This window comes from Tetrao urogallus, assembly GCF_951394365.1.
Source record: "Tetrao urogallus genome assembly, contig: scaffold_158, whole genome shotgun sequence".
NCBI classification, from domain to species: Eukaryota; Metazoa; Chordata; class Aves; order Galliformes; family Phasianidae; genus Tetrao; species Tetrao urogallus.
The window spans coordinates 1-25,157 of NW_027638858.1; the positions used below are offsets into that span (position 1 = coordinate 1).

At 63.0% G+C, this 25,157-nt stretch overlaps 1 protein-coding gene across 1 annotated transcript; it reads right to left on the minus strand.

The window, feature by feature from the left end:
* Positions 1-8,554: 8,554 nt before the first annotated feature.
* On the minus strand, positions 8,555-23,909 carry TEX261 (testis expressed 261; the record flags this gene model as incomplete). Its single annotated transcript, XM_079551160.1, has 4 exons — positions 23,808-23,909; positions 20,183-20,262; positions 14,012-14,165; positions 8,555-8,622 (listed from the first exon to the last, which is right to left on the minus strand). Coding segments are annotated over exons 1-4 (372 nt in total), but the record flags the coding sequence as incomplete, so codon positions are not given.
* Between the last annotated feature and the right edge of the window lie 1,248 nt (positions 23,910-25,157).

Sequence of the window (25,157 nt, forward strand, 5' to 3'; positions counted from 1 at the left end):
AATGCCACCCTGGTGTCCTCCTGGGGACCCAATGCCACCCCAATGACTTTGGTGTCACCTTGAGGACCTCACTGTCACCCCAGGGACCTCGATGTCTCCCCTTTGTGTCCCCAGCATCACCTCAGGGACCCAATGCCACCCTAAGGATCTCAGTGCCACCTTAGGGACCTTGATGTCACTCCCTAGGAACCCCAGTGCCACCTCAGGGATCCAATGCCACCCCATGTCTTCATAGGGACCCCAATGTTACCTTAGGGACTCGATGCCACCCTAAGGACTTTGGTGTCACCTTAAGGATCTCGGTGCCACCCTAGGGGCCTTGATGCCAGCCCCATGTCCTCTAGGAGACCCCAGTGTCACCTTAAGGACCCTGATGCCACCCCCAGGTCTTCATAGGGACCCCAGTGTCACCTTAGGGACCCAATGCCATCCTGGTGTCCTCCTGGGGACCCAATGCCACCCCAATGACTTTGGTGTCACCCTAGGGGCCTCGATGTCTCCCCTTTGTGTCCCCAGCATCACCTCAGGGACCCAATGCCACCCTAAGGACTTTGGTGTCACCCTGAGGACCTCAGTGCCACCTTAGGGGCCTTGATGTCACTCCCTAGGAACCCCAGTGCCACCTCAGGGACCCAATGCCACCCCAGGTCTTCATAGAGACCCCAGTGTCACCTTAGGGACCCAATGCCACCCTGGTGTCCTCCTGGGGACCCAATGCCACCCCAATGACTTTGGTGTCACCCTAGGGGCCTCGATGTCTCCCCTTTGTGTCCCCAGCATCACCTTAGGGACCCAATGCCACCCTAAGGACTTTGGTGTCACCCTAAGGACCTCAGTGCCACCTTAGGGGCCTTGATGTCACTCCCTAGGAACCCCAGTGCCACCTCAGGGACCCAATGCCACCCTAAGGACTTTGGTGTCACCCTGAGGACCTCAGTGCCCCCTTAGTGACCCAATGCCACCCCCATGTCCTCCTAAGGATCCCAATGTCACCTCAGGGACCCAATGCCACCCCGATGACTTTGGTGTCACCCTAAGGACCTCAGTGCCACCTTAGGGGCCTTGATGTCACTCCCTAGGAACCCCAGTGCCACCTCAGGGACCCAATGCCACCCCAGGTCTTCATAGAGACCCCAGTGTCACCTTAGGGACCCAATGCCACCCTGGTGTCCTCCTGGGGACCCAATGCCACCCCAATGACTTTGGTGTCACCTTGAGGACCTCAGTGTCACCCCAGGGACCTGAATGTCTCCCCTTTGTGTCCCCAGTGTCACCTTAGGGACCCAATGCCACCCAAAGGACCTCAGTGCCACCTTAGGGGCCTTGATGTCACTCCCTAGGAACCCCAGTGCCACCTCAGGGACCCAATGCCACCCCAGGTCTTCATAGGGACCCCAATGTCACCTTAGAGACCCGATGCCACCCTGGTGTCCTCCTGGGGACCCAATGCCACCCCAATGACTTTGGTGCCACCTTGAGGACCTCATTGTCACCTTAGGGACATCAATGTCTCCCCTTTGTGTCCCCAGCATCACCTTAGGGACCCAATGCCACCCCAGGTCGTCATAGGGACCCCACTGTCACCTTAGGGACCCGATGCCACCCTGGTGTCCTCCTGAGGACCCCAATGACACACTGAGGACTTCAGTGTCACCTTGAGGACCTCACTGTCACCCTAGGGGCCCTAATGTCACCTCAGGGACCCGATGCCACCCCCATGTCCTCCTGAGGACCCCAGTGTCACCTTTGGGACCCAATGCCACCCTGGTGTCCTCCTGGGGACCCAATGCCACCCCAATGACTTTGGTGTCACCTTAAGGACCTCACTGTCACCCTAGTGGCCTTGATGTCACTCCCTGGGAACCCCAGTGCCACCTCAGGGACCCAATGCCACCCCAGGTCTTCATAGGGATCCCAATGTCACCTTAGGGACTCGATGCCACCCTAAGGACTTTGGTGTCACCTTAGGGATCTCAGTGCCACCCTAGGGGCCTTGATGCCACCCCCACGTCCTCTAGGAACCCCAGTGTCACCTTAAGGACCCTGATGCCACCCCTATGTCTTCATAGGGACCCCAATGTCACCTTAGAGACCCGATGCCACCCTAAGGACTGTGGTGTCACCTTAAGGATCTCGGTGCCACCCTAGGGGCCTTGATGCCACCCCCACGTCCTCTAGGAGACCCCACTGTCACCTTAGAGACCCGATGCCACCCTGTTGTCCTCCTGAGGACCCCAATGACACTCTGAGGACTTCAGTGTCACCTTGAGGACCTCACTGTCACCCTAGGGGCCCTAATGTCACCCTCTAGGCACCCAATGCCACCCCCACGACCTCCTGGGGACCCCAGTGTCACCTTAGGGACCCAATGCCACCCTGGTGTCCTCCTGGGGACCCAATGCCACCCCAATGACTTTGGTGTCACCTTGAGGACCTCACTGTCACCCCAGGGACCTCGATGTCTCCCCTTTGTGTCCCCAGCATCACCTCAGGGACCCAATGCCACCCTAAGGATCTCAGTGCCACCTTAGGGACCTTGATGTCACTCCCTAGGAACCCCAGTGCCACCTCAGGGATCCAATGCCACCCCATGTCTTCATAGGGACCCCAATGTTACCTTAGGGACTCGATGCCACCCTAAGGACTTTGGTGTCACCTTAAGGATCTCGGTGCCACCCTAGGGGCCTTGATGCCAGCCCCATGTCCTCTAGGAGACCCCAGTGTCACCTTAAGGACCCTGATGCCACCCCCAGGTCTTCATAGGGACCCCAGTGTCACCTTAGGGACCCAATGCCATCCTGGTGTCCTCCTGGGGACCCAATGCCACCCCAATGACTTTGGTGTCACCCTAGGGGCCTCGATGTCTCCCCTTTGTGTCCCCAGCATCACCTCAGGGACCCAATGCCACCCTAAGGACTTTGGTGTCACCCTGAGGACCTCAGTGCCACCTTAGGGGCCTTGATGTCACTCCCTAGGAACCCCAGTGCCACCTCAGGGACCCAATGCCACCCCAGGTCTTCATAGAGACCCCAGTGTCACCTTAGGGACCCAATGCCACCCTGGTGTCCTCCTGGGGACCCAATGCCACCCCAATGACTTTGGTGTCACCCTAGGGGCCTCGATGTCTCCCCTTTGTGTCCCCAGCATCACCTTAGGGACCCAATGCCACCCTAAGGACTTTGGTGTCACCCTAAGGACCTCAGTGCCACCTTAGGGGCCTTGATGTCACTCCCTAGGAACCCCAGTGCCACCTCAGGGACCCAATGCCACCCTAAGGACTTTGGTGTCACCCTGAGGACCTCAGTGCCCCCTTAGTGACCCAATGCCACCCCCATGTCCTCCTAAGGATCCCAATGTCACCTCAGGGACCCAATGCCACCCCGATGACTTTGGTGTCACCCTAAGGACCTCAGTGCCACCTTAGGGGCCTTGATGTCACTCCCTAGGAACCCCAGTGCCACCTCAGGGACCCAATGCCACCCCAGGTCTTCATAGAGACCCCAGTGTCACCTTAGGGACCCAATGCCACCCTGGTGTCCTCCTGGGGACCCAATGCCACCCCAATGACTTTGGTGTCACCTTGAGGACCTCACTGTCACCCCAGGGACCTCGATGTCTCCCCTTTGTGTCCCCAGCATCACCTCAGGGACCCAATGCCACCCTAAGGATCTCAGTGCCACCTTAGGGACCTTGATGTCACTCCCTAGGAACCCCAGTGCCACCTCAGGGATCCAATGCCACCCCATGTCTTCATAGGGACCCCAATGTTACCTTAGGGACTCGATGCCACCCTAAGGACTTTGGTGTCACCTTAAGGATCTCGGTGCCACCCTAGGGGCCTTGATGCCAGCCCCATGTCCTCTAGGAGACCCCAGTGTCACCTTAAGGACCCTGATGCCACCCCCAGGTCTTCATAGGGACCCCAGTGTCACCTTAGGGACCCAATGCCATCCTGGTGTCCTCCTGGGGACCCAATGCCACCCCAATGACTTTGGTGTCACCCTAGGGGCCTCGATGTCTCCCCTTTGTGTCCCCAGCATCACCTCAGGGACCCAATGCCACCCTAAGGACTTTGGTGTCACCCTGAGGACCTCAGTGCCACCTTAGGGGCCTTGATGTCACTCCCTAGGAACCCCAGTGCCACCTCAGGGACCCAATGCCACCCCAGGTCTTCATAGAGACCCCAGTGTCACCTTAGGGACCCAATGCCACCCTGGTGTCCTCCTGGGGACCCAATGCCACCCCAATGACTTTGGTGTCACCCTAGGGGCCTCGATGTCTCCCCTTTGTGTCCCCAGCATCACCTTAGGGACCCAATGCCACCCTAAGGACTTTGGTGTCACCCTAAGGACCTCAGTGCCACCTTAGGGGCCTTGATGTCACTCCCTAGGAACCCCAGTGCCACCTCAGGGACCCAATGCCACCCTAAGGACTTTGGTGTCACCCTGAGGACCTCAGTGCCCCCTTAGTGACCCAATGCCACCCCCATGTCCTCCTAAGGATCCCAATGTCACCTCAGGGACCCAATGCCACCCCGATGACTTTGGTGTCACCCTAAGGACCTCAGTGCCACCTTAGGGGCCTTGATGTCACTCCCTAGGAACCCCAGTGCCACCTCAGGGACCCAATGCCACCCCAGGTCTTCATAGAGACCCCAGTGTCACCTTAGGGACCCAATGCCACCCTGGTGTCCTCCTGGGGACCCAATGCCACCCCAATGACTTTGGTGTCACCTTGAGGACCTCAGTGTCACCCCAGGGACCTGAATGTCTCCCCTTTGTGTCCCCAGTGTCACCTTAGGGACCCAATGCCACCCAAAGGACCTCAGTGCCACCTTAGGGGCCTTGATGTCACTCCCTAGGAACCCCAGTGCCACCTCAGGGACCCAATGCCACCCCAGGTCTTCATAGGGACCCCAATGTCACCTTAGAGACCCGATGCCACCCTGGTGTCCTCCTGGGGACCCAATGCCACCCCAATGACTTTGGTGCCACCTTGAGGACCTCATTGTCACCTTAGGGACATCAATGTCTCCCCTTTGTGTCCCCAGCATCACCTTAGGGACCCAATGCCACCCCAGGTCGTCATAGGGACCCCACTGTCACCTTAGGGACCCGATGCCACCCTGGTGTCCTCCTGAGGACCCCAATGACACACTGAGGACTTCAGTGTCACCTTGAGGACCTCACTGTCACCCTAGGGGCCCTAATGTCACCTCAGGGACCCGATGCCACCCCCATGTCCTCCTGAGGACCCCAGTGTCACCTTTGGGACCCAATGCCACCCTGGTGTCCTCCTGGGGACCCAATGCCACCCCAATGACTTTGGTGTCACCTTAAGGACCTCACTGTCACCCTAGTGGCCTTGATGTCACTCCCTGGGAACCCCAGTGCCACCTCAGGGACCCAATGCCACCCCAGGTCTTCATAGGGATCCCAATGTCACCTTAGGGACTCGATGCCACCCTAAGGACTTTGGTGTCACCTTAGGGATCTCAGTGCCACCCTAGGGGCCTTGATGCCACCCCCACGTCCTCTAGGAACCCCAGTGTCACCTTAAGGACCCTGATGCCACCCCTATGTCTTCATAGGGACCCCAATGTCACCTTAGAGACCCGATGCCACCCTAAGGACTGTGGTGTCACCTTAAGGATCTCGGTGCCACCCTAGGGGCCTTGATGCCACCCCCACGTCCTCTAGGAGACCCCACTGTCACCTTAGAGACCCGATGCCACCCTGTTGTCCTCCTGAGGACCCCAATGACACTCTGAGGACTTCAGTGTCACCTTGAGGACCTCACTGTCACCCTAGGGGCCCTAATGTCACCCTCTAGGCACCCAATGCCACCCCCACGACCTCCTGGGGACCCCAGTGTCACCTTAGGGACCCAATGCCACCCTGGTGTCCTCCTGGGGACCCAATGCCACCCCAATGACTTTGGTGTCACCTTGAGGACCTCACTGTCACCCCAGGGACCTCGATGTCTCCCCTTTGTGTCCCCAGCATCACCTCAGGGACCCAATGCCACCCTAAGGATCTCAGTGCCACCTTAGGGACCTTGATGTCACTCCCTAGGAACCCCAGTGCCACCTCAGGGATCCAATGCCACCCCATGTCTTCATAGGGACCCCAATGTTACCTTAGGGACTCGATGCCACCCTAAGGACTTTGGTGTCACCTTAAGGATCTCGGTGCCACCCTAGGGGCCTTGATGCCAGCCCCATGTCCTCTAGGAGACCCCAGTGTCACCTTAAGGACCCTGATGCCACCCCCAGGTCTTCATAGGGACCCCAGTGTCACCTTAGGGACCCAATGCCATCCTGGTGTCCTCCTGGGGACCCAATGCCACCCCAATGACTTTGGTGTCACCCTAGGGGCCTCGATGTCTCCCCTTTGTGTCCCCAGCATCACCTTAGGGACCCAATGCCACCCTAAGGACTTTGGTGTCACCCTAAGGACCTCAGTGCCACCTTAGGGGCCTTGATGTCACTCCCTAGGAACCCCAGTGCCACCTCAGGGACCCAATGCCACCCCAGGTCTTCATAGGGACCCCAATGTCACCTTAGGGACCCGATGCCACCCTGGTGTCCTCCTGGGGACCCCAATGCCACCCCAATGACTTTGGTGCCACCTTGAGGACCTCACTGTCACCCCAGGGACCTCGATGTCTCCCTTTTGTGTCCCCAGCATCACCTTAGGGACCCAATGCCACCCTAAGGACCTCAGTGCCACCTTAGGGGCTTGATGTCACTCCCTAGGAACCCCAGTGTCACTTCAGGGACCCAATGCCACCCCAGGTCTTCATAGGGACCCCAGTGTCACCTTAGGGACCCAATGCCACCCTGGTGTCCTCCTGAGGACCCAATGCCACCCCAATGACTTTGGTGTCACCTTAAGGATCACGGTGCCACCCTAGGGACCTTGATGCCACCCCAATGTCCTCTAGGAGACCCCAGTGTCACCTTAGGGACCTGATGCCACCCTGGTGTCCTCCTGGGGACCCCAATGCCACCCCAATGACTTTGGTGTCACCCTAGGGACCTCGATGTCTCCCCTCTGTGTCCCCAGCATCACCTCAGGGACCCAATGCCACCCTAAGGACTTTGGTGTCACCCTGAGGACCTCAGTGCCCCCTTAGTGACCCAATGCCACCCCCATGTCCTCCTAAGGATCCCAATGTCACCTCAGGGACCCAATGCCACCCCGATGACTTTGGTGTCACCCTAAGGACCTCAGTGCCACCTTAGGGGCCTTGATGTCACTCCCTAGGAACCCCAGTGCCACCTCAGGGACCCAATGCCACCCTAAGGACTTTGGTGTCCCCTTGAGTGCCCCCTTAGTGACCCTGAGCCACCCCCAAGTCCTCCTGGGGACCCCAATGCCACCCCAATGACTTTGGTGTCACCTTGAGGACCTCACTGTCACATTAGGGACATCAATGTCTCCCCTTTGTGTCCCCAGCATCACCTTAGGGACCCAATGCCACCCTAAGGACTTTGGTGTCACCCTACGGACCTCAGTGCCACCTTAGGGGCCTTGATGTCACTCCCTAGGAACTCCAGTGTCACCTTAGGGACCCAATGCCACCCCGATGACTTTGGTGTCACCCTAGGGGCCTCGATGTCTCCCCTCTGTGTCCCCAGCATCACCTCAGGGACCCAATGCCACCCTAAGGACTTTGGTGTCACCTTAAGGACCACGGTGCCACCCTAGGGACCTTGATGCCACCCCATGTCCTCTAGGAGACCCCAATGTCACCTTAAGGACCTTGATGCCACCCCAATGTCCTCTAGGAGACCCCACTGTCACCTTAAGGACCCTGATGCCACCCTGGTGTCCTCCTGAGGACCCCAATGCCACCCCAATGACTTTGGTGTCACCCAAAGGACCTCAGTGCCACCTTAGGGACCTTGATGTCACTCACTAGGAACCCCAGTGTCACCTCAGGGACCCAATGCCACCCCAGGTCTTCATAGGGACCCCAGTGTCACCTTAGGGACCCAATGCCACCCTGGTGCCCTCCTGAGGACCCCAATGCCACCCCAATGACTTTGGTGTCACCTTGAGGACCTCACTGTCACCCCAGGGACCTCGATGTCTCCCCTCTGTGTCCCCAGCATCACCTTAGGGACCCAATGCCACCCTAAGGACCTCAGTGCCACCTTAGGGGCCTTGATGTCACTCCCTAGGAACCCCAGTGCCACCTCAGGGACCCAATGCCACCCTAAGGACTTTGGTGTCCCCTTGAGTGCCCCCTTAGTGACCCAATGCCACCCCCAAGTCCTCCTGGGGACCCCAATGTGACCTCGATGACTTTGGCGTCACCTCGAGGGCCTCACCGTCACCTGGGGACCTCAGTGTCACCTTAGGGATCCAATGCCACCCTGATGACTTCCGTGTCTCCCTGACGACCTCAGTATCACCTCGGGGACTTCGGTGTCCCCCTGGGGACCTCATTTGTGTCCCCCCCGAGGGTCCCACAGCCCCTGCAGGGACCCCAATGACCCACACCGTCCCCATGCTGTCCCCACATTGTCCCCACGCCGTCCCCTCACCTCAGAGAACAGGAAATACTCCTCGGCAAAGAACTGGAAGGCCAGGTAGTGGTTCAGGATCACCAGCGCTGCGAGGAACGCACAGCACCTTCGGTCCCCAACGCGGCCCCTGCTGTCCCCTCCCGTCCCCTGGGTGCCCCATGGGGTGACCGGAGGCTGAGGGTCCCCCCAACGTCCCCTCGATGCCCCCCCATCCCCCCGATGTCACCTCAATCCCCCCCCCAACGTCCCCCCAACATCCCCCCAGGCCCCCCCTCCAATGTCCCCTCAATGTCCCCTCAATGTCCCCTCGTCCCTCCCATGTCCTCCCAATGTCCCCTCAACGCCCCCCAATCCCCCCTCAATCCCCTCTCGATGGCCCCCATCCCCTCAATGTTCCCTTATAGCCCCCCCATACCACCAATGCCCCCCCAATGTCCCCTCAATGCCCCCAATCCTCCCCCAATGCCCCCCAATCCCCCCATACCCCAATGTCCCCCCAATGTCCCCTCACAGCCCCCCCAATGCCCCCCATCCCTCCAATGTCCCCCACTGTCCCCCAATGCCCCCCCATGTCCCCTCAAAGCCCCCCAATGCCCCCCATGCCCCCAATCCCCCCCCAATGTCTCCCCAATGCCCCCCACCCCCCCAATGCCCCCCAATGTCCCCTCAAAGCCCCCCCAATGTCTCCCAATCCCCCCCATCCCCCCAATGTCCCCCCCAATGCCCCCCGTACCCCAATGCCCCCCAATGTTCCCTCAAAGCCCCCCAATGCCCCCCAACGTCCCCTCGATGCCCCCCATCCCCCCGATGTCACCTCAATCCCCCCCCCAACGTCCCCCCAACATCCCCCCAGGCCCCCCCTCCAATGTCCCCTCGTCCCTCCCATGTCCTCCCGATGTCCCCTCAACGCCCCCCAATCCCCCCTCAATCCCCTCTCGATGGCCCCCATCCCCTCAATGTTCCCTTATAGCCCCCCCATACCACCAATGCCCCCCCAATGTCCCCTCAATGCCCCCAATCCTCCCCCAATGCCCCCCAATCCCCCCATACCCCAATGTCCCCCCAATGTCCCCTCACAGCCCCCCCAATGCCCCCCATCCCTCCAATGTCCCCCACTGTCCCCCAATGCCCCCCCTGTCGCCTCAAAGCCCCCCTAATGCCCCCCATGCCCCCAATCCCCCCCCAATGTCTCCCCATCCCCCCCACCCCAATGCCCCCCAATGTCCCCCCAATGTCCCCTCAAAGCCCCCCCAATATCCCCCAATGCCCCCCATCCCCCCAATGTCCCCTAAATGCCCCCAATGCCCCCCATACCCCTAATGTGCCCCCAATGTCCCCTCAAAGCCCCCAATCCCCCCCCAATATCTCCCAATCCCCCCCATCCCCCCAATGCCCCCCCATGTCCCCAATCCCCCCCCAATGTCTCCCAATCCCCCCCATCCCCCCAATGCCCCCCAATATCCCCCCAATGTCCCCTCAATGCCCCCCATACCCCAATGCCCCCCAATGTTCCCTCAAAGCCCCCCAATGCCCCCCCAATATCTCCCAATGTCCCCCATCCCCCCAATGCCCCCCAATGTCCCCTCAAAGCCCCCCCAATATCCCCCAATCCCCCCACGCCCCCAATGTCCCCCCATGTCCCCTCAATGCCCCCCATCCCCCCAATGCCCCCCAATGTCCCCTCAAAGCCCCCAATCCCCCCCAATGCCCCCCATACCCCAATGCCCCCCAATGTTCCCTCAAAGCCCCCCAATGCCCCCCATCCCCCCAACGTCCCCTCGATGCCCCCCATCCCCCCGATGTCACCTCAATCCCCCCCCCAACGTCCCCCCAACATCCCCCCAGGCCCCCCCTCCAATGTCCCCTCAATGTCCCTCTGTCCCCCCAATGTCCCCCAATGTCCCCTCAACACCCCCCAATCCCCCCTCAATCCCCTCTCGATGGCCCCCACCCCCCCAATGTCCCCCCAATGCCCCCCATTCCCCCCAATGCCCCCCCAATGTCCCCTCAAAGCCCCCAATCCCCCCCCAATATCTCCCAATCCCCCCCACCCCCCCAATGTCCCCCCAATGTCCCCTCAATGCCCCCAATCCCCCCCATACCCCAATGCCCCCCCAATGTCCCCTCACAGCCCCCCCAATGCCCCCCATCCCTCCAATGTCCCCCACTGTCCCCCAATGACTCCCCATGTCGCCTCAAAGCCCCCCAATGCCCCCCATGCCCCCAATCCCCCCCCAATGTCTCCCCAATGCCCCCCACCCCCCCAATATCCCCCAATCCCCCCAATGTCCCCTCAATGCCCCCAATCCCCCCCATACCCCAATGCCCCCCCAATGTCCCCTCACAGCCCCCCCAATGCCCCCCATCCCTCCAATGTCCCCCACTGTCCCCCAATGACCCCCCATGTCCCCTCAAAGCCCCCCCAATATCCCCCAATCCCCCCACGCTCCCAATGCCCCTCGTCCCCCCCAATGCCCCCATCCCCCCAATACCCCCAGTCCCCCCAATCCCCCCTACACCCCCAATATCCCCCCTATGCTCCCTTACAGCCCCCCCAATGCCCCCATCCCCCCAATGTCCCCAGTCCCCCCATCCCCCCAATGTCCCCCAATGTCCCCATTCCCCCCAATGTCCCCATTCCCCCCAATGCCCCCCAGCCCCCCAACATCCCCTCACTGTCCCCAATCCCCCCCAATGCCCCCCATCCCCCCTCAATTTGCCCATCAATCCCCCCTACACCCCGACATCCCCCCTACGTCCCCTCAAAGCCCCCCAATACCCCCCCACCCCCCCAATGTCCCCCCAATGTCCCCCCAATGCCCCCTGTCCCCCCAATGCCCCCCATGCCCCCAATGCCCCCAGTCCCCCCAATGCCCTCAGTGCCCCCATCCCCCCAATGTCCCCCAATGTCCCCAGTCCCCCCATCCCCCCAATGTCCCCCCAATGTCCCCAGTCCCCCCATCCCCCAATGCTCCCCATTCCCCCCAATGTCCCCCATCCCCCAATGTCCCCCCAATGCCCCCTGTCCTCCCAATGTCCCCCATGCCCCCAATGCCCCCAGTCCCCCCAATGCCCTCAGTGCCCCCATCCCCCCAATGTCCCCCCAATGCCCCCCATCCCCCCAATGTCCCATCAATGCCCCCCATTGCCCCCAATGCCCCCCAGCCCCCCCAGTCCCCCCAATGCCCCCCATCCCCCCAACGTCCCCTCACTGTCCCCAGTCGCCCCCAATGCCCCCCATCCCCCCCTCAATTTGCCCATCAATCCCCCCTACACCCCGACATCCCCCCTACGTCCCCTCAAAGCCCCCCAATACCCCCCCCATCCCTCCCCATCCCCCCAATGTCCCCCCAATGTCCCCCAATGTCCCCCAATGCCCCCCATTCCCCCCATTGCCCCCATTCCCCCAATGCCCCCCATCCCCCCAATGTCCCCATTCCCCCCATTCCCCCCATCCCCCCAACATCCCCTCACTGTCCCCAATCCCCCCAATGCCCCCATCCCCCCTCAATTTGCCCATCAATCCCCCCTACACCCCAACATCCCCCTACATCCCCTCAAAGCCCCCCAATACCCCCCGCATCCCCCAATGTCCCCTCAATGCCCCCCGTCCCCCCAATGCCCCCCATTCCCCCAATGCCCCCCATCCCCCCAATGTCCCCCCAATGCCCCCCATCCCCCCAATGCCCCCCATCCCCCCAATGTCCTCATTCCCCCCAATGCCCCCATTCCCCCAATGCCCCCCATCCCCCCAATGTCCCCCCAATGCCCCCCATCCCCCCAATGCCCCCCATCCCCCCAATGTCCTCATTCCCCCCAATGCCCCCCATTCCCCCAATGCCTCCCATCCCCCCAATGTCCCCTGTCCCCCCAATGCCCCATTCCTCCCAATGCCCCCAGTCCCCCCATCCCCCCATTGTCCCCCAATGTCCCCATTCCCCCCAATGTCCCCATTCCCCCCAATGCCCCCCAGCCCCCAACATCCCCTCACTGTCCCCAATCCCCCCCAATGCCCCCCATCCCCCCTCAATTTGCCCATCAATCCCCCCTACACCCCGACATCCCCCCTACGTCCCCTCAAAGCCCCCCAATACCCTCCCCATCCCCCCCATCCCCCTAATGTCCCCCCAATGTCCCCCAATGTCCCCCCCAATGCCCCGTCCCCCCAATGCCCCCCATTCCCCCCAATGCCCCCAGTCCCCCCAATGCCCTCAGTGCCCCCATCCCCCCAATGTCCCCCAATGTCCCCATTCCCCCCAATGTCCCCAGTCCCCCCATCCCCCCAATGTCCCCATTCCCCCAATGCCCCCAGTGCCCCCATCCCCCCGACGTCCCCCCCAATGCCCCCCGTCCCCCCAATGCCCCCCATCCCCCCTCAATTTGCCCATCAATCCCCCCTACACCCTGACATCCCCCCTACGTCCCCTCAAAGCCCCCAATACCCCCCGCATCCCCCCAATGTCCCCTCAATGCCCCCCGTCCCCCCAATGCCCCCATTCCCCCAATGCCCCCCATCCCCCCAATGTCCCCCCAATGCCCCCCATTCCCCCAATGCCCCCCATCCCCCAATGTCCCCCCAATGCCCCCCATTCCCCCAATGCCCCCCATCCCCCCAATGTCCCCCGTCCCCTCAATGCCCCCATTCCCCCCAATGCCCCCATTCCCCCAATGCCCCCCATCCCCCAATGCCCCCAGTCCCCCCAATGCCCCTCATTCCCCCAATGCCCCCCATCCCCCCAACATCCCCTCACTGTCCCCAATCCCCCCCAATGCCCCCCATCCCCCCTCAATTTGCCCATCAATCCCCCTACACCCCGACATCCCCCCTACGTCCCCTCAAAGCCCCCCAATACCCTCCCCATCCCCCCCATCCCCCTAATGTCCCCCCAATGTCCCCCAATGTCCCCCCCAATGCCCCCTGTCCCCCCAATGCCCCCCATTCCCCTCAATGCCCCCCGTCCCCCAATGCCCCCCATTCCCCCCAATGCCCCCCCATCCCCCCAATGTCCCCCCAATGCCCCCCATTCCCCTCAATGCCCCCCGTCCCCCCAATGCCCCCCATTCCCCCCAATGCCCCCCATCCCCCCAATGTCCCCCCAATGCCCCCCATTCCCCCAATGCCCCCCATCCCCCCAATGTCCCCTGTCCCCTCAATGCCCCCATTCCCCCCAATGCCCCCCATTCCCCCAATGCCCCCCATCCCCCCAATGTCCCCTGTCCCCTCAATGCCCCCATTCCCCCCAATGCCCCCCATTCCCCCAATGCCCCCCATCCCCCCAATGCCCCCAGTCCCCCCAATGCCCCTCATTCCCCCCAATGCCCCCCATCCCCCCAACATCCCCTCACTGTCCCCAATCCCCCCCAATGCCCCCCATCCCCCTCAATTTGCCCATCAATCCCCCCTACGTCCCCTCAAAGCCCCCCAATACCCCCCCCATCCCCCTCCCCATCCCCTCCCCCCCCCTCCCCCCTCACCGCAGGACAGCAGGAAGTTGGGCGAGGTGAGGAGGATGAAGGGGAAGCTCTGCAGGAGGCCGAAGTAGACGAGGTTGGTGAAGAGCCCCACGGCCACCATGGCGCCAGGGAAGCGCTCAAACAGGTACAGGCCCAGCAGCACGGCTGTGGAGAACTGGGGGGGGGGAAAGAGGGGGTCCTGGGGGGCTGCATTCACGCCTGACCCCCCCTCATAACCCCTCACCCCCCCCCCCCCCCCCCAAGGAGGGTCCTTGCACCGGGGGGGGTCCTGTGTCCCCTGCAGGGGCAGCAGCCTCTGATAGGGCGCCCCGACACCACGGGGGGGGGGACAGCAGTGTCACCCCACATCTCAGCCCCCCAGATGTGGGACAGTGGTGTCACCCCACATCTCAGCCCCCCAGGATGGTCACTGTGGTGTCACCCCAGGTCCCATGCCCCCAGATAAGGGACAGTGGTGTCACCCCAGGTCCCAGCCCCCCAGATGTGGGACAGCAGTGTCACCCCACGTCCCAGGCCCCCAGATTTGGACAGCAGTGTCACCCCCCGTCCCAGCCCCCAAATAAAGGACAGCAGTGTCACCCCATGTCCCAGCCCCCCCAGATGTGGGACAGCAGTGTCACCCCAGGTCCCAGGCCCTCAAATAAGGCACAGCAGTGTCACCCCATGTCCCAGCCCCCCAAATAAGGGACAGCAGTGTCACCCCATGTCCCAGCCCCCCAAATAAGGGACAGCAGTGTCACCCCATGTCCCAACCCCCAAATAAGGGACAGCAGTGTCACCCCATGTCCCAGCCCCCCAAATAAGGGACAGCAGTGTCACCCCATGTCCCAGCCCCCCACATAAGGGACAGCAGTGTCACCCCACATCCCAGGGCCCCTAGATTTGAACAGTGGTGTCACCCCCCATCTCAGCCCCCCAGGATGGGCACAGCGGTGTCACCCCATGTCCCAACCCCCCCAGGAGGGACACAGCAGTGTCACCCCTCATCCCAGCCCCCCCAAATAAGGGACAGCAGTGTCACCCCATGTCCCAGCCCCCCAGGAGGGACACAGCAGTGTCACCCCACATCTCAGCCCCCCAGGATGTGGGACAGCAGTGTCACCCCACATCTCTGCCCCCCAGGAGGGACACAGCAATGTCACCCCATGTCCCAGCCCCCAAATAAGGGTCAGCAGTGTCACCCCATGTCCCAGCCCCCCATGAGGGACACAGCGGTGTCACCCCACATCCCAGCCCCCCCAGATTTGGGACAGTGGTGCCGCCCCACATCTCAGCCCCCCCAGGATGGGCACAGCGGTGCCATCCCATGTCCCAACCCCCCCAATAAGGGACAGCAGTGTCACCCCATGTCCCAGGACCCCAAATAAGGGACAGCACTGTCACCCCATGTCCCAGCCCCCCAGAAGGGACACAGCGGTGTCACCCCATGTCCAAGGCCCCAAATAAGGGACAGCAGTGTCACCCCACATCTCCACCCCCAAGGAAGGGCACAGCCACGTCCCAGGCCCCCAGATAAGGAACAGCAGTGTCACCCCACATCCCTGCCCCCCCACATAAGGGTCAGCAGTGTCACCCCATGTCCCAAACCCCCCTAGATGTGGGACAGCAGTGTCACCCCACATCTCAGCCCCCCAAATAAGGGACAGCAGTGTCACCCCATGTCCCATGCCCCCAGATTTGGGACAGCGGTGTCACCCCCCATCTCAGCCCCCCAGGATGGGCACAGCGGTGTCACCCCAGGTCCCAAACCCCCCTAGATGTGGGACAGCAGTGTCACCCCACATCCCAGCCCCCCAGGATGGGCACAGCGGTGTCACCCCTCATCCCAGCCCCCCCAGATGTGGAACAGCAGTGTCACCCCATGTCCCAGCCCCCCAGAAGGGACACAGCGGTGTCACCCCACATCTCAGCCCCCCCAGGATGGGCACAGCGGTGTCACCCCAGGTCCCATGCCCCCAGATAAGGGACAGTGGTGTCACCCCAGGTCCCAGCCCCCCAGGAGGGACACAGCAGTGTCACCCCACGTCCCAGCCCCCCCAGATGTGGGACAGCGGTGTCACCCCACATCTCAACCTCCCCAGATTTGGGACAGTGGTGCCACCCCCCATCTCAGCCCCCCAGGATGGGAACAGCGGTGTCACCCCACGTCCCTGCCCCCCCAGATGTGGGACAGTGGTGTCACCCCAGGTCCCAAACCCCCCAGGAGGGGCACAGCAGTGTCACCCCACATCTCTGCCCCCCAGGAGGGACACAGCGGTGTCACCCCTCATTCCAGCCCCCAAATAAGGGACAGCAGTGTCACCCCACATCTCCACCCCCAAGGAAGGGCACAGCCACGTCCCAGGCCCCCAGATAAGGAACAGCAGTGTCACCCCACATCCCTGCCCCCCCACATAAGGGTCAGCAGTGTCACCACATGTCCCATGCCCCCAGATTTGGGACAGCGGTGTCACCCCACATCTCAGCCCCCCAGGATGGGCACAGCGGTGTCACCCCAGGTCCCAAACCCCCCTAGATGTGGGACAGCAGTGTCACCCCACATCCCAGCCCCCCAGGATGGGAACAGTGGTGTCACCCCCCATCTCAGCCCCCCAGGATGGGCACAGTGGTGTCACCCCATGTCCCAACCCCCCCAGGAGGGACACAGCAGTGTTACCCCTCATCCCAGCCCCCCAAATAAGGGACAGCAGTGTCACCCCTCATCCCAGCCCCCCCAAATAAGGGACAGCAGTGTCACAGCAGTGTCACCCCATGTCCCAGCCCCCAAATAAGGGACAGCAGTGTCACCCCATGTCCCATGCCCCCAGATTTGGGACAGCGGTGTCACCCCCCCATCTCAGCCCCCCAGGATGGGCACAGCGGTGTCACCCCAGGTCCCATGCCCCCACATAACGGACAGTGGTGTCACCCCAGGTCCCAGCCCCCCAGATGTGGGACAGCAGTGTCACCCCCCGTCCCAGCCCCCAAATAAAGGACAGCAGTGTCACCCCATGTCCCAGCCCCCCAAATAAGGGACAGCAGTGTCACCCCAGGTCCCAGGCCCTCAAATAAGGCACAGCAGTGTCACCCCATGTCCCAGCCCCCAAATAAGGGTCAGCAGTCGCTGACTGGGTCACCCCATATCCCATGCCCCCAGATTTGGGACAGTGGTGCCACCCCCCATCTCAGCCCCCCAGGATGGGAACAGCGGTGTCACCCCAGGTCCCAAACCCCACAGGAGGGACACAGCAGTGTCACCCCGCATCCCAGCACCCCCAGATGTGGGACAGCAGTGTCACCCCATGTCCCAAACCCCCCAGGAGGGCACAGCTGTGCCATCCCATGTCCCAACCCCCCCAAATAAGGGTCAGCAGTGTCACCCCATGTCCCATGCCCCCAGATTTGGGACAGCGGTGTCACCCCACATCTCAGCCCCCCAGGATGGGCACAGCGGTGTCACCCCAGGTCCCAAACCCCCCTAGATGTGGGACAGCAGTGTCACCCCACATCCCAGCCCCCCAGGATGGGAACAGCGGTGTCACCCCTCATCCCAGCCCCCCCAGATGTGGGACAGCAGTGTCACCCCAGGTCCCAGGCCCTCAAATAAGGGACAGCAGTGTCACGCCATGTCCCAGCCCCCAAATAAGGGTCAGCAGTGTCACCCCCCATCTCAGCCCCCCAGGATGGGCAAAGTGGTGTCACCCATGTCCCAACCCCCCCAGGAGGGACACAGCAGTGTCACCCCTCATCCCAGCCCCCCCAAATAAGGGACAGCAGTGTCACCCCATGTCCCAGCCCCCAAATAAGGGACAGCAGTGTCACCCCATGTCTCAGCCCCCCAGGATGGGCACAGTGGTGTCACCCCTCATCCCAGCCCCCCCAGATGTGGGACAGCAGTGTCACCCCATGTCCCAGCCCCCCAGAAGGGACACAGCGGTGTCACCCCACATCTCAGCCCCCCCAGGATGGGCACAGCGGTGTCACCCCAGGTCCCATGCCCCCAGATAAGGGACAGTGGTGTCACCCCAGGTCCCAGCCCCCCAGGAGGGGCACAGCAGTGTCACCCCACATCCCAGCCCCCCCAAATAAGGGACAGCAGTGTCACCCCATGTCCCAGCCCCCCAGGATGTGACACAGCAGCGTCACCCCACAAACCAGCCTCCCCAGATGTGGGACAGCAGTGTCACCCCACATCTCAGCCCCCCAGGATGGGCACAGTGGTGTCACCCCATGTCCCAACCCCCCCAAGGAGGGACACAGCGGTGTCACCCCTCATCCCTGCCCACCCAAATAATGGACAGCAGTGTCACCCCACATCTCAGCCCCTCAGGAGGGAAACAGTATTGTCACCCCAGGTCCTGACCCCCCCATGAGGGACAGCAGTGTCACCCCTCATCCCAGCCCCCCAGGAGGGACACAGCAGTGTCACCCCACATCTCAGCCCCCCAGGATGTGGGACAGCAGTGTCACCCCACGTCCCAGCCCCCCAAATAAGGGACAGCAGTGTCACCCCACATCTCCACCCCCAAGGAAGGGCACAGCCACGTCCCAGGCCCCCAGATAAGGAACAGCAGTGTCACCCCACATCCCTGCCCCCCCACATAAGGGTCAGCAGTGTCACCCCATGTCCCAAACCCCCCAGGAGGGCACAGCTGTGCCATCCCATGTCCCAACCCCCCCAAATAAGGGTCAGCAGTGTCACCCCATGTCCCATGCCCCCAGATTTGGGACAGCGGTGTCACCCCCCATCTCAGCCCCCCAGGATGGGCACAGCGGTGTCACCCCAGGTCCCAAACCCCCCTAGATGTGACACAGCAGCGTCACCCCACAAACCAGCCTCCCCAGATGTGGGACAGCAGTGTCACCCCCCGTCCCAGCCCCCAAATAAGGGACAGCAGTGTCACCCCGTGTCCCAGCCCCCCAGATGTGGAACAGCAGTGTCACCCCATGTCCCAGCCCCCCAGAAGGGACACAGCGGTGTCACCCCACATCTCAGCCCCCCCAGGATGGGCACAGCGGTGTCACCCCAGGTCCCATGCCCCCAGATAAGGGACAGTGGTGTCACCCCAGGTCCCAGCCCCCCAGGAGGGACACAGCAGTGTCACCCCACGTCCCAGCCCCCCCAGATGTGGGACAGCGGTGTCACCCCACATCTCAACCTCCCCAGATTTGGGACAGTGGTGCCACCCCCCATCTCAGCCCCCCAGGATGGGAACAGTGGTGTCACCCCACGTCCCTGCCCCCCCAGATGTGGGACAGTGGTGTCACCCCAGGTCCCAAACCCCCCAGGAGGGGCACAGCAGTGTCACCCCACATCTCTGCCCCCCAGGAGGGACACAGCGGTGTCACCCCTCATTCCAGCCCCCAAATAAGGGACAGCAGTGTCACCCCACATCTCCACCCCCAAGGAAGGGCACAGCCACGTCCCAGGCCCCCAGATAAGGAACAGCAGTGTCACCCCACATCCCTGCCCCCCCACATAAGGGTCAGCAGTGTCACCCCATGTCCCAAACCCCCCAGGAGGAGCACAGCAGTGTCAGCCCATATCCCAGCCCCCCAAATAAGGGACAGCAGTGTCACCCCCCATCCCAGCCCCCCAAATAAGGGACAGCAGTGTCACCCCATGTCCCAACCCCTCAAATAAGGGACAGCAATGTCACCCCATGTCCCAGGCCCCCAAATAAGAGACAGCAGTGTCACCCCACATGTCCACCCCCCAAGGAAGGGCACAGCCATGTCCTAGCCCCCCAAATAAGGGACAGCAGTGTCACCCCATGTTCCAGCCCCCAAGTAAGGGACAGCGGTGTCACCCCATGTCCCATGCCCCCAGATAAGGGACAGTGGTGTCAGCCCACATCCCAATCCCCCCAGATTTGGGACAGTGGTGCAACCCCACATCTCAGCCCCCCAGGATGGGCACAGCACTGTCACCCCATGTCCCAGCCCCCCAAATAAGGGACAGCACTGTCACCCCCCATCCCAGCCTCCCAAATAAGGGACAGCGGTGTCACCCCACATCTCTCTGTGTCCCCCAGAAGGGACACAGCAGTGTCACCCCCCATCCCAGCCCCCCAAATAAGGGACAGCAGTGTCACCCCCCATCCCAGCCCCCCAAATAAGGGACAGCAGTGTCACCCCATGTCCCAGCCCCCCACATAAGGGTCAGCAGTGTCCCCCCCGTCCCCCACTCACGCAGATCATGTACTTGATGATCCTCCTCGTCACAACCGTGTACTCCTCCACCAGCTCAGCCAGGTAGTAGAGGCCGGCGGCTGCGGGAAGAAGGCCGGGCTCAGGGGCGGGGGGACCCCCATCCTATGGGACACCCAGGGGACATCAGGGGCACCCAGGGGACCCCCGGCCTGGGGACATCCACCCTGTGGACCCCCCGCCCTTTGTGGCACCTCGAGGATCCCCCCCAGCCCCTCCCCATGGCTCTCCTAAGCTCTGGGACCCCCCCCCCACCCCAAAAAGGAATTGAGGAGCCTCCGGGGGAGCGCGGTGACAACCAGAGGGGACCCACAACTGCTGGGGCACCCGGGGATGGGGGGACACCCAGGGGACCCCAGAGACAGACAGGGGGCACCCAGGGGACCCTCAACCACTGGGGGAACCTGTGGAGCTGATGGACACCCTGGGGACGCCCATGGGACCCTCGCACGACCCCCAGCCATGGGGGGCACCCAGGGGACCCTGGGGACACACACAGGACCCCCATTCCTAGGGGCACCCAAGGGAGCCCAATGATGGGGGCACCCATGCGACCCTCATCCACTGGGGGCACCCAGGGGTCTTTAGGGTCACCAGGGGACCCGCAGCCATGGGGGGCAGTCAGGGGACCGCAGGGACACCCATGGCACCCTGGGGACACCCACGGGACCCTCAATCATTGGGAGCACCCAGGGGCTCTTAGGGGCACCCATGGGACTCCGGGGACATTTACATGACCCCAATGATGGGGGCACCCATGCGGCCCTCATCCACTGGGAGCACCCAGGGGTCTTTAGGGTCACCAGGGGACCCACAGCCATGGGGGGCAGTCAGGGGACCGCGGGGACACCCATGGGACCCTGGGGACACCCACGGGACCCTCAAACCATTGGGGGCACCCAGAGGTTTTTAGGGGACACCCAGGAGGCCCCCAAACATGTGGGCACCCAAAGGACCTCAGGGACACCCATACGATCTTGGGGACACCCACATGACTCCCAACCACGGAGGCACCCATGGGACCCCCAACCATTGGGGGAACCCAGGGGACCTCAGGGCTCCCAGGGGACCCCATGGGCACCCATAGGACTCCCAATCATGGGGGCACCCATGGGACCTTGGAAGAACCCATGGCACCTCACAGACACCCATGGGACCCTGGGGACACCCACAGGACCCTCAAACCATTGGGGGCACCCAGGGGCTCTTAGGGACACCCAGGGGACCCCCATTCCAAGGGACACCCATGGGACCCCCATTCCTAGGGGCACCCAAGGGACCCCAATGATGGGGGCACCCATGCAGCCCTCATCTACTGGGGGCACCCAGGGGTCTTTAGGGTCACCAGGGGACCCACAGCCATGGGGGGCAGTCAGGGGACCGCAGGGACACCCATAGGAGCTGGGGGACACCCACATGACTCCCAATCATGGGGGCACCCATGGGACCTCGGAAGAACCCATGGCACCTCACAGACACCCATGGCACCCTGGGGACACCCACAGGACCCTCAAACCATTGGGGGCACCCAGGGGCTCTTAGGGACACCCAGGGGACCCCCATTCCTACGGGCACCCATGGGACCCCGGGGACGTTTATGTGACCCCAATGATGGGGGCACCCATGCGGCCCTCATCCACTGGGGGCACCCAGGGGTCTTTAGGGTCACCAGGGGACCCACAGCCATGGGGGGCAGTCAGGGGACCGCAGGGACACCCATGGCACCCTGGGGACACCCACGGGACCCTCAAACCACTGGGGGCACCCAGAGGTTTTTAGGGGACACCCAGGAGGCCCCCAAACATGTGGGCACCCAAAGGACCTCAGGGACACCCATACGATCTTGGGGACACCCACATGACCCCCAACCATGGAGGCACCCATGGGACCCCCAACCATTGGGGGAACCCAGGGGACCTCAGGGCTCCCAGGGGACCCCATGGGCACCCATAGGACTCTCAACCATGGGGGCACCCGTGGGACCTGGGAAGAACCCATAGGACCTCACAGGCACCCATGGGACCCTGGGGACACCCACAGGACCCCCAACCACTGGGGGCACCCAGGGGCCCTTAGGACACCCAGGGGACCCGCAGCCATGGGGGGCACTCACGGGACGCCCAGGGGACCCTGGGGACACCCACATGACCCCCAATCATGGGGGCACCCATGGGACCTCGGAAGAACCCATGGCACCTCACAGGCACCCATGGGACCCTGGGGACACCCAGGGGACCCTCAAACCATTGGGGGCACCCAGGGGCTCTTAGGGACACCCATGGGACCCCCATTCCTAGGGACACCCATGGGACCCCGGGGACATTTATGTGACCCCAATGATGGGGGCACCCATGCGGCCCTCATCCACTGGGGGCACCCAGGGGTCTTTAGGGTCACCAGGGGACCCACAGCCATGGGGGGCAGTCAGGGGACCGCAGGGACACCCATGGCACCCTGGGGACACCCACGGGACCCTCAAACCATTGGGGGCACCCAGAGGTTTTTAGGGGACACCCAGGAGGCCCCCAAACATGTGGGCACCCAAAGGACCTCAGGGACACCCATACGATCTTGGGGACACCCACATGACCCCCAACCACGGAGGCACCCATGGGACCCCCAACCATTGGGGGAACCCAGGGGACCTCAGGGCTCCCAAGGGACCCCATGGGCACCCATATGACTCTCAACCATGGGGGCACCCATGGGACCTTGGAAGAACCCATGGCACCTCACAGGCACCCATGGGACCCTGGGGACACCCACACGACCCCCAACCACTGGGGGCACCCAGGGGCCCTTAGGACACCCAGGGGACCCGCAGCCATGGGGGGCACTCACGGGACGCCCAGGGGACCCTGGGGACACCCACATGACCCCCAATCATGGGGGCACCCATGGGACCTCGGAAGAACCCATGGCACCTCACAGACACCCTTGGGACCCTGGGGACACCCACACGACCCCCAACCACTGGGGACACCCAGGGGACCCCCATTCCTAGGGGCACCCAGGGGACCCCAGGGACACTTAGTGGAACTCAGGGGCCCTTAAAGACACCCACAGAAGCCCCAGTCACGGGGACACCCATGGGACCCTGGGGACACCCCCTACACGACCCCCACCCACCGGGGGCACCCAGGGGCCTTTAGGGACAGCCAGGAAGCCCCCAAACATGTGGGCACCCAGGGGACCTCAGGGACACCCATAGGATCCCGGGGACACCCGCAACGACCCCCAAGCATGGAGGAACCCAGGAGCCCTTAGGGTCACCCACGGGACCCACAGCCACGGAGGGAGCGCGGGGGACCTCGCGGACACCCATGGGACCCCACGGGCACCCATAGGACCCCCAGCCACGGGGGCACCCACGTGATCTTAGGGACACCGTGGGACCTTGGGGACACCCCTACGACCCCCAGCCATGGGGGGGGGGGGGGTGGGGGGTGGGAGGGGGGGCACCCAAAGGCCGCCCACGTGACCCCCCCCACCCTCCCGCGCACCTCGAAGGACCCCGCACCACTTCCGGTCCCCCCTTCCCCTCCTCCCCGCCGCCCGCAGCGGCCTCAAGGCCTCAAGGCCTCGCCGCCCCCCGGCCGCCTCTCACCGATGGCCAGAGTGACGAAGGCGACCTGCAGCAGCAGGGACAGCCAGCTGAGCGCGTACAGAAACCACATGGCGCCGCCGGCCCCCCCCCCCCCGCTCCGCCCGAGCCCCCCTCCCCCCCCCCGGGGCTCCCTCCGCCGCTGCCGTGACGGCGCAGGCGCTGAACAACGCGGCGCCGGAAGTGAAGAGCGGAGCCGGAAATGGAGAGCGGAGCCGGAAGTGGAGAGCGCCCCCCATCGGAGCGGAGGTTCGTGCGGCCGGATGTGGGGGGGGGGGGGACCCCAAATTGGGGGGGAACCCGAAAGGTGGGAGGGGGTCGGAGCGACACGGAGCGACACGGAGCGACACGGAGCCCCTCGCGGCCCGCAGCCGAACCCCGCAGCGGCCCAGGGGACGGCAGGAGCGCGCACGGACCGCGGAGGCTGTGTGGAGGATCTGAGGACACGTGGAGGGCCCCCCAACAGCCCCTGCCCCATAGAGGGCCCCTATAGCCAGCCCTAGAGCCGCCAGCCCTATAGCCAGCCCTAGAGCCGCCAGCCCTATAGCCAGCCCTATAGCCCCCAGCCCTATAGCCAGCCCTATAGCTGCCAGCCCTATAGCCAGCCCTATAACCCCCAGCCCTATAGCCATGGCTCTCTATATCTAGCTCTATAGCCATGGCTCCCTATAGCCAGCCCTATAGCCGCCACCCCTACATTCACCCCTATAGCCACGGCTCCCTATAGCCAGCCCTACAGCCATCACTCCCTGTATCCAGCCCTATAGCCATGGCTCCCTATATCCAGCCCTACAGCCATCACTCCCTATAGCCAGCCCTATAGCCCCCAGCCCTATAGCCATGGCTCCTTATATCCAACCCTATAGTCCCCAGCCCTATAGCCATAGCTCCCTATATCCAGCCCTATAGCCATCACTCCCTATAGCCATGGCTTCCTATATCCAGCCCTATAGCCATGGCTCCCTATAGCCAGCCCTATAGCCCACACCCCTACGCTCACCCCTATAGCCATGGCTCCCTATATCCAGCCCTATAGCCATGGCTCCCTATAGCCAGCCCTATAGCCATCACTCCCTATATCCAGCCCTACAGCCATGGCTCCCTATAGCCAGCCCTATAGCCACCAGCCCTACAGCCATCACTCCCTATAGCCAGCCCTATAGCCCCCAGCCCTATAGCCATGGCTCCTTATATCCAACCCTATAGTCCCCAGCCCTATAGCCATAGCTCCCTATATCCAGCCCTATAGCCATCACTCCCTATAGCCATGGCTTCCTATATCCAGCCCTATAGCCATGGCTCCCTATAGCCAGCCCTATAGCCCCCACCCCCATAGCCATCACTCCCTATAGC